The sequence below is a fragment of the Paramormyrops kingsleyae genome, chromosome 12 (assembly GCF_048594095.1).
Source record: "Paramormyrops kingsleyae isolate MSU_618 chromosome 12, PKINGS_0.4, whole genome shotgun sequence".
Classification (NCBI taxonomy): Eukaryota; Metazoa; Chordata; class Actinopteri; order Osteoglossiformes; family Mormyridae; genus Paramormyrops; species Paramormyrops kingsleyae.
In genome coordinates this window covers 21,231,348-21,249,572 of record NC_132808.1, presented here as the reverse complement: position 1 = coordinate 21,249,572, position 18,225 = coordinate 21,231,348, and the positions used below count along the sequence as shown (strand labels likewise).

At 46.6% G+C, this 18,225-nt stretch overlaps 1 protein-coding gene across 6 annotated transcripts in view; it reads right to left on the bottom strand.

The window, feature by feature from the left end:
- Positions 1–14,258, bottom strand: part of LOC111848705 (nuclear factor 1 B-type) — a 106,822-nt gene extending 92,564 nt beyond the window's left edge. For 2 of the 6 annotated variants that reach the window (XM_072697670.1, XM_072697672.1), the window contains exon 1: positions 14,085–14,258. In XM_072697670.1, coding sequence (XP_072553771.1) covers positions 14,085–14,180 — 96 coding nt within the window. In that variant the 5' untranslated portion in view covers positions 14,181–14,258. The remainder of the gene's footprint in view (positions 1–14,084) is intronic. The other 4 variants (XM_072697671.1, XM_072697673.1, XM_072697676.1 and 1 more) reach the window with 2 other exon arrangements.
- Between the last annotated feature and the right edge of the window lie 3,967 nt (positions 14,259–18,225).

Genomic DNA, 18,225 nt, shown 5'->3' with positions numbered 1-18,225 from the left:
CGTAAATACACCATTCATGCGTCGCAAATTAATAAGCAATGACAGTTTTTCCATTTTACCATTGTTCTCATTGATTTTTCCATGTCCACAAGAGGGCGACCCTGCCATTATTTGGACAGAACGAACCACGGAACAATCTCACAGTGCAATTTAACAAGCAATATCGAAAAACCGTCTGCCCATTGAAATCTCAATTAAACTGATCATATTAGCTTCACCCCCCATTCATTATTTTTATGAAACCACCCCCCCCCCCCTCCAAAAAAAAATCATAATGAATTTCCATTCAATCTAGACACCGTACTTCAAAATTAGGGAATTCGCAATGTATTCCAACCGTGATATTTATAAATGCAACATTACATTTTGATTCATCATTTTCTTTTATTGCGTTATGCCAATTATATTGTCTATGTGTGTTTGTTTTTCGTGAATGTCCATTAGGTAATGTGACCTTGTACATGTGCTGCACCCTCTCTAACTATGGCGAAAATTATTCCCGGACATCACTAACACAATCGAATGTAATGGCTACCATATGAAAATACCTTGAACTGCTCGTTGATTTCAGAAACGGTCAGATCTATGTGTCAGGCAAAAGAAACAGAAAAACGTGGAGATATTTTTCAGAGTTCAGCTAGCGGAGGAGTACACGATCGACTCTTTTGTCCGGAAAGGCACACTAGATGGCGCTGTGTAAGCAACCTTGCGCGCCTCGATTTGGGAGTCCGCGGTGTTCAGGTTTTATATTCAAGGCAGAGGGAGCGTTGTGATGTCCGAAGAGGCGATTTTTAGTCTACTCTCGGGTTTCAGAATAATTGAATTTTTGCTGCATGGTGTATGGCGTCCTTCTTCCTTCAAATGTGGTTAAAGTAGCAGTGGTGGAAACACAACACGGTGGTGACCCCTTGCCTTTCAGGGCTGCAGCTAAACCCAATAGGAGCTACTGGACCACTGCGTCTCTGGCTCGTTTCCCTGGCTAACTGCAGAGTGTTATTAGCGTTGCAGACGAAGGATCCCCTATAGGGTTTTTTTAATAAGAGCGGACCCGATTCCCTCACCTTTTCGCTACATGCCCTCGACTTGCCCTTTCACACTGCATTGCTGCGCAGCAAAGGGGGGGCTCCCCGCTGGCCGCGCGGGGCGGCTCTCGCAAAGGCACACAAGGTCACTCTGTCCCACTGTGCCATTCTGACCAAAGCAGATGAGAATCAGGCCAGTGAAAACGGACCAGGAAGAAAGAAGAGCCCTTCCCAAAAACAGGGGCGTGCAGTGCGGCTTCACGTTAAATACGCCAACCCTGTCAACTAATAATCACTCTCGACATGTAATAAAAGAACGACATGCGCAAACCAATGAGAATTTTTAGATATACTGTATGTTTAAAACCCATTCTTCTCAAGTCTTTTCCTAACAGTCAGTTGTTTTTGCAATTTTTGGAACTGGTAAGATACCATTAAAGCTGAGAGCAGTGGGCAACGCTGCCATTTTAAAATTACGTCCACTTACTGTTACCGGTGCAAGACTTACAGAAGGATCCCATTCCTTCCTCCAACCACTGACATGTCTATACCCAGCATCTGCAAGAAAGACGTGCACTCAACAAATAAACAGGAATCTTTGGCATAAGCGAGGAACGGCTCCCATGTGGACTGCATTAACACTGGGAAACATCAGCGACCCACACTGGCCACAAGCATTTTGCTGTGTGTGTGTGGGGGGGTGCAGAAAGACAATGGCCACCTCGTCTGTGGAGTTTATCCTCTATTGGTGGCTTGAAGTTTGGGGCCTATGTTAGCCAGGAGGCTAATCTCCCACCGCCATTCCAACCAACAATGTTCAATGTTGTGGATTAGCACTCTACAGCTGACAGAGGCAAAAATGTTCCTGGGGTGACAGGAACAATGGCAGCCAGTGTCCGGCATGCGGCAACGCGCACCTTTAATATGCCCTGAAGGGGGCGACACATGGCCTAAACATGGAGCAGAGCTCTCCTGTCACAACACATGGGACCGGCGCCACTCTGACGCAGCCTGACATCTGCTGTGCCTTCATACTTCATGCGACCAGGAAGCAAACAGATTTAACAATTTGTATCATGAACTCAAATGGCTCTCCCACAATCTGTATATAATGGAGGGAGAGAGGAAAAAGCCATTCAAAGGTAAATTAATTTCGGATTGTGTTCCACTTAAAAAGCAGCAGCGTCAGACAAGGGACTAGGGCAAAATAGAAGACACTCGGTCAGCTTGGGCTGATCTCAGGCCTCATACAGGTGCATCAAGCTGTGGTCCTTTGGGCAGATCAGTCACCAAGCAACTGGGATACCGTGAAAAGGAAGGTGACACTGTCACTGTACATCTAGTTAATTCAAGCATGTACAACGGCACCAGTATAGACCAATAAGTGCAATGGGTCATCTATGCATCCACTCTCCTGAGAATAGGCACATATGTGTGTACACGGGGCCACACATTCACGTATGTGTGCCTGTGTATTGTGTGTGTGTGTGTGTGTGGTCTACATTCCAGCTGCAGAAGAGTCCTCAGAGTTCATCACTGCCTCATCTCTCCAGTTCTCTCTCAGTTCCTCTCACCAACAATCCTTTTATATCTGAACACTTTATTTGGCTTTTATTATTAAGAATCCAGTGTATTATTGACAGCATGGCAAAGTTTTCGATCTCTGTAAACTCTCTGCAAGCTTCTTTTGTGATTTTTTTCCCCCTAGTTGGTTCCTATCTCTCCATAAAAAGGCTTTTCAAGCTTACAGAATACAGTCCCAGGAAGCTTCATGCTGACTGGAAGGCATGTTTCTGTGTGTGTGTGTGTGGGTTTGCATAGATGACATTTCAGGACCAAATTGTCCCCAAAGTGTAGTAGAACCTGAAATTTCCCTGCTTTTGAGGACATTGTTTGAGGTCCCCATTTGGATAACCTCAGTTTTATAAAAAATTGTGAATGCAATCAAAAAAGTAAAAATGCCAAAAATCTTGTATATGGGTTGGTTACTTATGGTTAAGGTTAGGGATGGGTAGGGGTTAAGGGTGTCATGATTGGGATTAGGGTTTCTTCCCATAGAAATGAATGGACAGTCCACATTTAGATAGGAAGAGCAACTTGTGGTGATTTCATTCACCACAAGCCCTTGGGAAGCAGCACATAACATGGGCATATGCCTGTGCAGAGTAAAATCACATTCATCTTGTGTGTGTCAAACTGAAATTCCTTTCTCCAGTTGCCTGTCAAACTGAAATCACCCCCATCATTTGCTTGTTAAACTTAAATCACCATCATAATCTGCCTGTCAAAGTAATAAAACCCTTATCATGTCTGTCAAACTGAAATTCCCCTCTTCGGCTGCATGTTAAAATGAAATTACTCCCAACATCTGCCTGTCAAACTGAAATCACTCTCAGAGCTTGACTGTCAAACTGGAATCACTCACATAGCTTGAGTGTCAGACTGAAATCACTCACATAGCTTGTAAGACTGAAATCACTCTCATATGCTGTCAGTCACATAGCTAGTTAGACTGAAATTACTCTCATATCATGACTGTCAGACTGAAATCACTCACATAGCTTATTAGACTGAAATCACTCACATAGCTTGACTGTCAGAATGACATCACCCTCATGGCTTGAGTGTCAGACTGAAATCTCCCTTATGGCTTGAGTGTCAGACTGAAATCACTCACACAGCTTGACTGTCAGAATGAAATCACCCTCATACCTTGAGTGTCCACCAAAATCACTCTCACTGCTTGGCTGTCAGACTGAAATCTCCCTTATGGCTTGAGTGTCAGACTGAAATCACTCACACAGCTTGACTGTCAGAATGAAATCACCCTCATACCTTGAGTGTCCACCAAAATCACTCTCACTGCTTGGCTGTCAGAATGAAATCACCCTCATACCTTGAGTGTCCACCAAAATCACTCTCACTGCTTGGCTGTCAGACTAATTTCACTGCCATCATCTTTCTCCGTACTCAGTGCTGCTCCTCACATTTCATACAGGAAATATCACAGCAAAAGTGGCTGTACTTAAATAATTAACATTTTTACAATATTTTCAGGCATTTAGCTGGACACCTTACTACAGCAACTCAGACTCAAGTATGCAGCTGTTGCACATGGAACTGAGGCTTTCTGCTTTGTATGGCTATAGTAAAGCCAAACAGAGGTGTCCATGCCACGAGTGGTGTCATGTTGCAAGCCATACAACATCAGAGAGGTGGACAATAAATATCATTATGATAATGAGAATGTCACAGCAGAGCGATGAGGTTCATTTCTGGCCTTGGGGAGCCAGTAGCTCGGCCCGCACCGGATGTGAATGGAGGGCAGCTTTGGGAAAGTCAGGAGGGGGGTTCATGTCTCTCCTTTTCCAAGAGCGGGCAGATCCCATGGCATCAGCGAAGGGCACAGCAGAGCCTCCAGATCCCGCAACGTCAGCCGCTCGCTTCTTAAAATGGCCTCGCCAAGGTGAAACTGAATCATTCGAAGGCACAGCCGTCACCGGCCGGGTTTGGTGTTAACCGGAGACCAGTGGCCCTGCTGGACGGCGGGCCAGACAGAACCAGTCCAGCATTTGGTATCGGTGCTGGAATTTCAGTGCAGGAATCTTCCCATAACAATCTCCACAGAGATGTCAGCCATGGAAAGTATTTATATAAAATATATATATCTAAAAAAAACATACACTGTATACAGACAGTGTGACGTAAGGGACTCTTATGCTGGCTGTTGACAGTCACGTGGGGGGAGGGGGAGTCAGAGTATTACTGTGATCTCACTGAGCCCTTTATGCATCCACATGTTAAACAGGCGGAATGGTTCAAACTGTAATCAAGGTGGTGACTTCAGTACCTATGAGACGACGAGGAAGATAATCCACTCTAGACAGCAAATTTGTCCCGCCATGTGCTGCTGATTAAGTATTGGAAAGGTTAGAAGTTTAAAGAGATGTTCAAATATGCGTGTTATGAATAATACGATCCCATTCTCACGCTCCCGCGTTAAGTTATGAATGCACTGGTTTTTTCCCAGTTACATTAGCATAATTGAGGCAGTAAGTTATAGCTGTGCAGAGCTTTAGTGGAGATCACATGAGACTGCAAAAAAAACACACGGCAGAGAGGTGAAATTTACTTACTCGTGTTAAATTCCCATAAAATGTACAACTGTGTCTGCAGTTACAAGAGGATGAAACTAATTGCGAATAGCTGTTTTGTATACAAATTCACAACTAGTTACCGGGGGTGGGGGCATATCATACTCCACACATCTGAAAATCACTCACACTCTGATTTCCCACAAATGTCATTAAAGCGCACCGTGAATGTGGCCAGAGCGCAGTTTTCAAAATTATTTTAAACCATTAATCCCTGCAATTATTGCTTTACTTAATGCTAATGTTATTCATGATTAGTTGGTATTATTCTAATCTACAACCCAAATTTATTGAGACCCGTGTGGCATTGTCTAAGGACCAGATTGCTGGAGATGGGGGGGGGGGGACAGGGGGGGGGGGGCGGGCTTTGGTTGTACACAAACTGACATTAGGCTCCCAGCTGTACCGAGCGACTGCGGCACAGGAACATTCCTAACAGACAATAAAGGTTGCATTAGTTGCGTATCTTAATGAACAACTGTTGGTGGTGCAGATTAGAGGCCGGCCGCGGTTTCCCCTCCGCGACCGAGCCCAGGGAGCATCTGCTAAGAGGGTTTCATTTTTCACGAGGCCCCCTCTGACGGGGGGGGATGGTGGAAGACGGTGGGGGGGGGGGGGGGTGCTAGTGAGGACGGCCTGTTCGCTCAAGAGGGAGGCTAATGTTTCAACTAATTGAGCTTGTTGCCCAGGTTTCATTAACCCTTTCGCATGCACTGCGGTGCTGGGGAGGTGGGGGGGAGCTGAGAGGCTGTTCTGCACCCAGACTCATTTGGGAACACATTATCCCCTTATGTTACCTGTGACCAGGCCACAACAGAGGGTCCACTGTCTCCATAGGGGGGAGGGGATTCTGCAAAAGTGTACCATGCTAATGAGACCGAAGCACAAACATAAAGAAACAAATGAGCGCCAATCCCCTTCAGGACTGAACGTGGGATCTGCTCACAGAATATGGCTCTTTCGGATCCCGTCTGCACCGCACGCTCAACTGTGGGCTTGGATCAACTCATCTGCTGTTCTGCCGGGGGGGGGGGGGGGGGGGGGGGGGGTGGGGTGCGACACGAAATGGCAGCGCTTCACACGGGGGTGCCTCCCGTGCCACACATGAACGTCGGCCCGCGCCGACCTGGCACGGGTCGCTGTTTGTCGTTGCACAAAAGACATGGCCCGAAAGAGGGGAAAGAAGGCTTACAGAGGACAAAACCAGCGCAATATCTTTTCCCGCCAGCTGCACAGGAGGGTCCCGGTAATTAACCCACTGGGAGTCGAGTGGCAGACTCTGATATCAGTCTCAGGTGGTGCTGAGATCCAGCACGTCCCAGGGTGGCAAACCCTCCTTTCTATGTCTTAATCTGCCCCATTGTTGTGCGCTGGGTCTTGCGGTGTCCCACGGCCTGACGCTCGCGGCCCCCCGTCACCGATACGGGACGATTCTCTGGCACCGGCGGACTCCTGTACATAAATACAACTATTAAATTACACATAGCTGAGGGTTGGCAACCTGCTTAACGTGGCTTTCGCTTTCTGTCATGCGTTCGTTTTTTTGCGAATCAGTTTACGAGAATCGATTTAAGATTACCGAAAAAAAACATTCCTTATATTCAGCGACAAGAAACCGAAACACAGATTACGGTGGAGGCAGCGTTCCGAAGCGGAGTGTGACTTTGCAGCTGCAGGGTGTATTACAGTGTTTCACGGGAAACCTTGTTTGTAAAACACACGTAGCCCCCCCTGGAGCAGGTGGCTGTCACATCTGCTGCTCTGTCTAAGACATGTCAGCGGCGGCATGTTAAAGACTCCTGCACGAACCGGCTCTGGCGGCAAAAATGTAGCTAAGCGAACTGATAAAGAAGTGCTCCTGGCACGGCGACTGCGTTCAAAAACAAACGACGCTGACGCGTGTCTCTCTCGCGGTCGTCATTAAACGTAGCGCCAGGAGGCCAAAATCTAAACATGGCCGTCCCTTTCCGCTGAGTGCCAGGCAGCAGAGTCAATCACCAACACCTCCCCCCCCGAGAAAGGAAACAAAAAGCTCGCACATTATCCCAGTGTAATTTCACATCACGGCCTTTTTCAAATTCACCATCCCAAATTTTTTTCCTCGTTTCCACAGCTGCGAGCCAATGAGGGAATATGGAGGAAGGATGACTAGAGGAATTCCGCCCCCCCTCCCCCCCCCCCCCATTATCACCGGAAGCCAAACGGAACAAACTTGAACAGAAGTCTGCGCCATTCAAAACAATGGCCGCCTCATGAAGACCTGCCATGAGACCATCCACTAGGGCCGGGCGTTATACATTATGTTATTTTTGATACATTTTGACCTATGAAATGGCATGATAATGTATTGTTATATGGATTTCATTTATTTATTGTAAATGAAGACGATATGGTTTGCCGGGAAACGGCAGGACAGATAGATCGGCGGTGCCATGCAGACACGCAGACACGCAGACACGGGCATGTGCCAGAAAATGTAACACAGTGTACACGTGCTCAAAAGTGCTGTGAATGCGCAGACGTGCAAGGTACAAGTCAGGCAGGGATCGGGTAGGGAGAAACAAAGCCCCCCCCCCCCCCCCATCCACATCGTGTCAAAAAGAGGCCAGATAGTGAAACGCAAAGAAAAATGCAGCGCAAAGGGAAATAAATATTGCAAAGCACAACACATGTACCGCAAAGAAAAATAAGTGCCGAAAGAAGTTAAATGAGAAAACGAAACTATCAGAAAAATATGTATATAAAAAAATTGACAAAGAAAAAATCTCTCAATTCTTCAGTTCTTTTTGCAGTATATATGTGCTTTTGTTTACATTGCACACATTTGTCTGCAGCGCTATGTGGCCGTAGTTTGACTTACAAACATACTTACAAAGTCAAAAATACGTTTGACTTTTGACCAACCTAGGTGTTAAATACTTGAAATGCTGTTTTTTTACATTCAGTCTTTCCAACCATCAGTTTTTGTTCTCAATTTCACATATTTTAATTAATTTGTAATTCTTTGTTTTTTTTTTGGTTCATGTGAAACAGTTCAGCAGAGGAAGAAAACAACACAGAAAAAAATAATAGCTTATTTTGAATATAAGGATTTACTTGAACAATGTAATTGCTAAATACTTGAAATATTTGTGTGTTTTATAAGAAGAGTTTTTAATGTAACATTGTTATGCACTTTTATGTTTTCCAGTTGGGAAACATTGATGTGAATAAATTAAACCGTAATTCTGACTTTCTGTCCTGAAAGTATTTTAGAGAAATCCCAAGAACGAAGTTGGGGCGCAATGAATCATGGGATTGGCCTCGTTTGGCAAGGATGCAACTGATCCTTGAAATTTGGGGCTGGGCAAGATTGACATCTGGGGATGTTTACCATCCTCTGCACTTCTGTTGCTGAGCATTGGAACCGGCCTTCGGCAATGGAAGATGACGTAAATCGGGTACACGAGGACACAAGTACAGTCAAGTGTGCATATTGAGAAAGACTCCATGCCTATTATTGAGCTCTCTGTGAGTTTGCACTTCACCCTCGGCAAGACTATTACTCAGCCTTATGCTCCTCACTCTCTCATGCTACACGAGGCACTTCCATGATTCTCTGTGTGCTGCAGTGGTCATGCACCTTCCCAGATAATCACGTCAGTAAAACAGTGGAAACGCCAGGCATGCGATAAAAAGCCTACCGCATACTCACTGCACTCAAGGCAGTTATATGGGCACCAGATAAACGTTTGATAGGGTAAATTGTAAGTCCAGGAAAAATGTGCCGCAGGCTTTTCCTACCTAGAGAGTAACCCCACATTCATTCTTCTTTCTGTAATCATAAAATGGTAACATTGATCTGAATCATGTAATTGTTTAATTTCTTAATTTAAAGGGAAAAAAAGTTTAAGAATGAAACTCATCATAAAATGGAATATGAGATATAATTTGAACGATCTAATCCAAAGATATGATTTATGCATTTTAATATTTTTATTTGGTACATTAATCTTAATTACTGTATTTATTTGAGCACAAAATAGAAAAGCTCATGAAATATGAATACGGTTGAGTCCCAGAGCCCAGCAAATTTGAATAGCTGGTACAGTTCTGGGCTGCACATGAAACAGCCTTAACTTAAGCTGAACATCACAGCGCAGGCATGGACAGTGAGGAGCCCCCAGTGTAAAGAGCTCACAGGACCTCACACCCAGTAGCATGGTCCATCAAAACTGTTTCAAACAAACATTTCCATAGTAGGTGATTTATCTGTAAAGATATAATTCAGTGTGATAAAAAAATACCATTTCCTTGTACTTTAACCCTCCTATTATGTTGCGGGTAAAATTGACCCGTTTTAAAGTTTGAAGATTTAGGAAAAATAGTTAAAAAAAATTTTTTAGTATGAAACTACTTCTGCTGGCCTTAATTAGCGTAATCAACATATAATATGAAAATGGTTCATCTCATATATTTGCAACCACCCCCCCTGAAAGTTTATATCACAGATACTGTTCGGGTTAATTTGACCCAGCAGCAAAACTGGAGGTAAAAGGGTGTCAGAAATGTCAGAGTATTTCTGTCTTTGCAATTGTGAGACATATTTCACTACAATCACACATGCACACACACACACACACACAGACACACGCACACACACATCCACGCACACGCACAAACACACACACGCACAAACACACACACACATACGCACACACACAGACACACACAAACACACACACAAACACACGCACACACACAGACACGCACACACACGCACACACACAGACACACACAAACACACGCACACACACACACACACACAGACGCACACAGACACGCACATCCACGCACGCACACAAACACACACACACAAACACACACCCACACACAGACACAGGCACACACACAGACACGCACATCCACGCACACACACAAACACACAGACACACGCACACACACAGACACGCACATCCACGCACACACACAAACACACACCCACACACAGACACATGCACACACACACACACACACAGACACACGCACACACACATCCACGCACACGCACAAACACACACACGCACAAACACACACACACATACGCACACACACAGACACACACAAACACACGCACACACACAGACACGCACACACACGCACACACACAGACACACACAAACACACACACAAACACACGCACACACACACAGACGCACACAGACACGCACATCCACGCACGCACACAAACACACACACACAAACACACACCCACACACAGACACAGGCACACACACAGACACGCACATCCACGCACACACACAAACACACAGACACACGCACACACACAGACACGCACATCCACGCACACACACAAACACACACCCACACACAGACACAGGCACACACACAGACACGCACATCCACGCACACACACAAACACACAGACACACACACACGCACATCCACACACAAACACACACACACACACACAGACATGCACATCCACGCACACACACAAACACACACACACACAAACACACACACACACACAGACACAGGCACACACACAGACACGCACATCCACGCACACACACAAACACACAGACACACACACACACACGCACATCCACACACACACACAAACACACACACACACACAGACATGCACATCCACGCACACACACAAACACACACACACACAAACACACACACACAGACACACGCACACACACAGACAAGAACAGGGCTGAACTCCCTGCTGAGCTGCTGGTAATAAAGAACAGGGCCCCTCAATCTTCCATGTTCCGAGTTACTTATCCTAATCGCACCATTACCTGTTAGAGCTAAGGAATACCATTGCGCTAAATATTGGTAGAATAATTAGTAAAGTAGTTAGTGATTAAATATTTAGACTTATTGTTAAGATTTTTTTATTTTCAGACACCTTTTGGATGATTAAAAATGCACCGGGTAAAATTGACCCAGGAACACCATTGCTGTTCCTGAAAAATGAACATAATAGGACAGTTAAAAACCACTGTCCGGTTTTCAATAGTTCAAGCGCCTGAAAATGTGTGCTATGATGCTTACCTGTGCATGGGGTTAGGGGAAAAGGTATATAGATGAATGAAGGTGCAGGACAGGCAAACAAGCCTCCCTATCGCTGATGGCTGCCCTGTGCAGACGGTAACACTGGCAGACACACCTGCGTCCAATCAGATTAAAGTATCTCCTGACCATTTGGATAAACTGGTAAGTATGAATGTAATATACTCTGAGTACTGAATGAGAGTGTATTTAATAAATGCAATTACACAAAGGCTGATGAAAATGTTAGAGGAATTATTTTTTGCATCGTTTTAAAAATTACAATAATTAAAATATGTGTTTAATAATAAGGGACATGATATGAATGAAAATGTGGGGTATTTTGGTAACCGTTTTCGTTTTGCATCATGAACAAAAGCAAATAAAACAATCTTTCCCATTTGTATACTTACAACGAATAAAATAAATAATTACCTCAGCAAGTATATTTAAATCTACGGAAAAATGTCAGTTGGTTTTTGTCATCGACACACAGAGCACTACCCTTTCTTGCTGTAATGTCTGACTGTGGTGAGTAGGTTTGAGATCTGTTACCCTGTAAATAAGCAGCAGAGAGGAACCCAGAGACAGCGAGAGGTCAGTGGATCCATGCGTTTCCTTTGAAGTACTTAAGAGTAACATTCCCAATTTCAGCTACCACATCACACGCTCTACATGTATGAACTAGACACTTTTCCTTTTTAAGAAACAATAACTATACTGAGCACTGCACACCACGCATACACTCACACACACACACACACACGCACACACAAAAACACACAATTTTCAAATGCTGTTAAGTAATAGAATTCCTCACTTCTTAATGGGTACAGGTGACATTTCAATCTGGTCTTGCACTGATTAAATTTGCATTACTATATCACAGTAAATAAATATCTCACATTAAAATAAGGACTTCAAAACATTTTAACTGGCTTAAATTTTTTTATTTAACAATAATTTCCCCAAAATCACTTATAATCACTATAATAAAAAGTGCAAAACATGCACACTAAAAAGCTGACTTCAAACAACAGGATCTTTAATGGAACTCAGAATACAGCACAAATGCAGCAACAGCCTAGAGTCAGAGACCAGCTAACCCGACGCTTACCTGGGTTAAGTTATCAAAAGCATCTAGAAAAACATACAAACAGAGAATATCTGATACGGACAGTTCAGGTGTCAAAATGCACGGAAAGAGCAGGCTTTGCAGAGCGGGGGCCGCGACGGACAGCCTGTAGCCGGCGGCAGTCTGAAGCGGGCCGGCCTTAACATCAGCGGGGCTAACAGACAGAAGCATCCCCTCCTGCCGAAGTCAGACTCGCCGGCGACACAAAGGGCCTGTTGTCTGGCCCCGAAAAAGTGAGACGACGGGCAGAAAGGTGAAGTTCCTGAGCTCAGATTCCCGCGGCTCGGTCACTACGCGCAGCGTGGCGGAGACCCGTCCGGGGTGGATAACAGAGGCAGCGCCTCGTTAAAAAAGAGCCCGAGTAAGGAGGTGGGGGTTGGCGGGGAGGGTGGGGGGCAGCCTGAACAAGGACCTGGCGTCTGATCATCTAGGAATAAAGTTCCCTCTGTCTAAACACTGGGTTAATTGTGCATTGAGTTTAGTGTAGGGTGGGGGGCACAGTGGGTGCAGTAAGCATAATAATTACTAAGACCAACGAAAGAATACACTAAAGAAGGACATGAAATTAAAAATCCCCCCACACCCAACTCCCACCCTCGCCAGACGAGACGAACTTTCAGATGGAAATTAATATTCATAACGGGACATAGGCCAACAGAAGTTCCTCATTCATGACAGGGCGAAGCCGTAACAAGAGGCTATTGTCTGAAAGGGCCGGTTCACACGGAAAATGTCCTCGGTACCTCTGTGCTCCTCGCCGGAGCGCAGGAGGCAGCAGGTTGGCGGAGCTGAAACTCAACTGTCCGGGGGGGGGGGGGGGGGCTGGGAAGGGGATGGAAGTCTGTTTTCAAAGTAAAGCTGTTCTTCTGAGCGTGTGAGTCTGTGAGAGAGTTTGAACTGATCAGAAAGTCCTGATGATCGCATGAAGGTCTGAGGCAAAGTACGAGTTTGTGTTGAAGGCGTCCCGAGTCGGCACCGTCACCAGCAAGGCGAGGAGAGAACCGGGCCGGACCCGTCGCCAGGCAGGGTGCCGGCTGCCTGCATACGTAGCAGCCTGGATATCTAGCCCAGCCCCGACGGGATGATTAAGAAGCAGCCGGCCGGCCGCCGCGGCGCGGCCCCGTCTCACGTCTTCGCTCATCTGGCAAGGGCCCCATCACCGAGACGCGTCGCAAAACTATTCAGACTCAACTCACGCACAATTAGCCAAAAGCACAGTGACACTGCAACCTCCCCCCCCCCCACCACCACCACCCCCCGCCCCACCCTGATACAAGACCTTTTTCATTTTAGTGACTGAGCCTCTGCATAATCAAACACATGCCAAGTTTGAGAAAGGGGGGGGGGGCACAACAGAAAATTAGCATTTTGTTGCCCTAACGAAGTGACACCAAACATGGCTCCGGGGGGGGGGGACGGGGGGACGCGTCCCTTCAGAAACAAAAGCCGGCCCCGACGGCCGAGACAAGAAACGGACGGATCTCTTCTCCTTTCTTACGATAAAACAAAAAAAACGGGGATCTCCTTCACTATCTCAGGAGTGGCTGCCCCGGAGCTTCACTTAACACGTGCGTTTGCACCGGCAAAGGGGGGAGGTACTTTAACCCCCACCCCGCACCACACACACACACACACACACACACACACACACACGCTGCAAAAAAAAAAAAAAAAAATGAGAAAAAAAATAGCACGTCAACTTACCATCCACCAGGTCCGAGCTGACATGTCGTAACAGAGCTGCCACTTTATGGTGTCGCCCGTCGCTGAACCAGCCATCACTCTGTCAGCTGCCTTCATCACATGTAGTTCAATGGAAGATAAGACAGCTAATCAGAGAAACATCAGCAGCGGCATGCTGTGCTCCATGTAGGCCAATCCTTATCAGACTGCATCATGGGAAACGCTCTCGCACTACCAATGACTCCAACCTCGCTGCTGTAATGACAAGGATCAGCTTTTTTTTTTTTTTAACCCTCCACCTCCCCCCCCCCCCCCCCCCCGAACCACCACCAACCACTACCAGCAACCACACCAGCAGCAGTTCCACACTGCCCAGCTTTTATTTTTTAAAGGACATTCGGGGGAAAAAAAATAAACCGTGATCGTTCCGTTCTGAGGGCCGGGCGGAGCTGGTGGGCGGCTTGCTGATTTGGGACACGGAGCTGGCTGAAGTTTATTTGCATTCTTGTCTCTTGTATATTGTTAAACTCAATCCTTGTGACCCCCCCCGCTGCCCCACACTCACACACACACACACACGCATTACCCCTCCTTTTCCCATTTACCCCCCAACCCCCCCGCCACAGATCTCCACGTAGATGAGAGGAGGCCGAAATAGCCAGGAATTAATATCTCCAAACAAAGAGATGTGAGCCTCCTTGGCTGAAGTGGTGCGGGTCCAATGCTCTCCGGCGGGAGGGGGAGGGATTGAGGGGGGGGGTGCCCACACAGGTAGCAGCCGCGACCGAAGTTCCGAAACGGCGTCGGATTGCCATCGGTCACCTCCGGAGCACCTGCGAGGAGCAGATTTCCTGCGTCCCGCACAGCAAGAGGAGCCAAATGCCCAAGGAGGAGGTCTCCTCGCGGAACCGAGGCGCAGGAGCGCCGGAGCCACCTGCGTCTCCTCGCTCACCTGCCACCGTCGCCGAGACACACGCTGGGCAAAGCGCCACTCGGCGAACGCTGTCATGCACAGCTGCAGGTAAGGGACATCTGCTCTCTGTCCTCCCGTATGCCGAAACCATCCGCTTTTATTTACGACTCATGTGCTCAAGACAGAGGAAAGACGTTCCTTTGATTTTTTAAAAAATATTTATTATTTTAAATTAATTTCATGGGCTTTTTAAGAACATTTGGTTTTATATTTATAATAGTATGTGTGGAAAGCTGCTTAATGTCAAAAAATACCAAAAAAATCAAAATAAAAACATTGAAAACTGACCCTCTGCTATGTTTTCTGACTCTAAGAAAAAGTTGTTTTTTAAGTTTACTCTTAATAGGACTTGAGGAAATATGTATTTTTCATAAATTTAAGAAGCCTGCTGGAATGCTTTACATGTACAATGTGAGCGTATTCATGTTACATACTGGACAGCTAGGTGCTTAAATCGAGGCGTAATCCCTCTAGTCACTATTTGAACTGACAAAGAGTTTTCAGAGAGACTTGCAGCAGCATCGCTGACGGATTAAGGAACTCAAACGGAGGTTTGAGTGACAGACATAAATCCCCTAATCAGGTCAAGCTAGGAGACGGCTTCGCTTTTTATCCAAAAACAGTCTGCGGGCCTGGTGGTGACACTATGATGGGAAGGCATTTTGATAATCATTACAGTATGCTTAATTTTCAAGCACCATACACAGCTTGGCCCTTAATTGAGTCGGGGGGCACGGATGGTGAAAAGCCTTCTTCAGTGAGCATGAGTTCCACAGACAATGGCTGTTTTGTTCATGGGCCACACAGATGAATATGTGCAGACAACCCAAGGAGAGTGGGGGCTCTCAAAGTGATTTATTAAAAACTTTACAAGTCAACAATGTGATAGGTCACATACTTGGCTTTATAAAACAGACGAGTCCAGATACCAGCACGATAGAAAAAGCCACAGACAGATACAGCCGCACAGGAACGCCTGCCGTTAATTCCGGATGTGACGCAAGTCTGTCTGAGGCGCAGTATGAAAGAGGACAAAATGCCTCAAGGCACAGAATGAGCAGTACGCCTAAAAACAATAATTAATTTTTGTGCGAAAAAATATATACTTCGCTTATGCAGATTGCTTATAAATAACAGAAGGGAGGCAAAAGAGCAAGAAATGTAGGACAGACACTAGGCTGGGCACTGTCCAGAGATTTCTGTGTGCACTCAAAGCGACGAGTTCCGGAAGACAGAGATTAGATGTGGGTTCACCAGACATCGGGCCACATTCAGACCCATTAGTCAGATTCCCTTGCCTGGGCTTGGAGGGCCGGTAAATATGTTCCCAGATGTTTATTAACAGCTCTATTCGTGCATCTACCTTTCACAGCTCCTCTAATGCTGGTTTAATTAACATTAGTACTGTAACCTCAGAGCACCGAGACTCTAGTAAACTCCTTCCGGACGGATTCCATCCCAGCCTAGAACCAGGACAGCTGAGCTGTGCACGTGTGGCTTCTACTGTCCGATTCCCGCCCGAGACTCACCAGTGGTGATACATCTACGCCCAAGGACAAGGAGTGGCAGGAAATATTACTTGGCTTGTGAGCGACGGAATTCCTAAGGATCATGTAGTAACTGCTATAATGTGGATCGTTTTGGGTTTAACATTTTACAGCTTAAAAAGGTATGAGCAGTATTTTAATTGTTTGTGCTCCTTAATATTTATAAACATTTGAGGAAATGATTAGATGAATCAGTACTTTTCCTACAGTATACACAATTGCCGTGGGGACTTACTGTGAATGATAATTGCTTCCAATTAGGGAATTAAACGCTAAGACAACAAATGAACACAGGGGTGGGCACTCTACACACTTCAGTGACATCCGTCTAGAAGGTAGGAGCCAAGGCTCAGGTGACCAAGCTTGCATTAAGATAATTAAAAGCAAAAGTATTAAAAGTGCTTTAAACGTTCAGCGAATTTCTCCAGCATCACGCCTGCAAAGGATCGGTTTTGCTGAACTGCAGCAGCAATAAAATGGGAACTGAAGCCCAGGGCTTACAGTCATGGCGTGCAGTGAGTCACGCCGTAATTGGAGGAGAGCACTGCTTTCGTAGACCTCCTCCGGAGAGAATGAGCTCTCTGCACCGCAACACACCATCTCCCACGTCGCTCTGCCGTGAGGTCCAGAATACTACCGGCTGAGCAGGCCTGAATACGTGACCCAATCTGCTCATGACAAGCCCTCAATTCTCTATACCACGGCTGATTAAATGGGGCCGGGGAGGGGGGTTAGGGGGGCGGGGGCTAGGGGTATCCGGGGGTCAGACAGACTCACTGAAAGCACCTTGCGGCACGGGCAGAGGCCAAGGAACGCTGCCCGCCTGAATCACTGTCAACCAATCACGGTAGCCAGGGGGAAAGCGGTGCCGAGTCGGGCCGGGCCAGTGTGTATGTCGGGGGGGCAGCAACAGAAGGGACGGCAGTTCCCCCGCGACATCCCGAATGCAGAGACGGTTACCCGACATATGTCAGTGTGCGAGCAACACGTGCCACCGAGAGGCCGGACCAGCCGGTCGAGCTGAGCTGAGCCGAGCCAGGGAGGGAGGCAAGCAAAGCCAGGTCCGCGGCCAGGACTCGCCAGCGCTTGGCCGCCGCGCGCCACCAGACTCGGAGCCATTTCCTACTCACGGTTACATGGTCCAGCCGGCAGGAGGCATAACCGTTGACCTCTCCGACTGGCAATGCCCTAGACATCTCTGCCTCAGCGACTGACATGCACGATGTGGCCCCTATGCATTTATAATCAGCAATGTTTACAAGTTTCAAAAATCAGCTTTCCCAACACCTTTTAGCTCAGTGTCACTTAATATCACACACGTTCTTTGACTGTGGTCCCAGAAATGGACCATTATTCAAGAGCATCACAAGAAGGAATGTTCCAATAGTCCCACACGGGAGTCAGAATCCCTTTCGCATTCCGTCCTTCACGGGCTCCGACACTCGGGCCCCTGGCATTTCCGAGTTTACAAACTGCACCAGCATTACTCTGATGAATGTCAAGATGGAGGGCGAATGTGACCCCGGTCACTCACTGCAGTTCATTCAAGAGAGGGGCATCGTTATTCGGAAAGGCAACAGAAAAGACCTTCTTCGCCTTCCCACATTCCCGGCCGCCGCCTCCTCAGATTACGTCCATACAA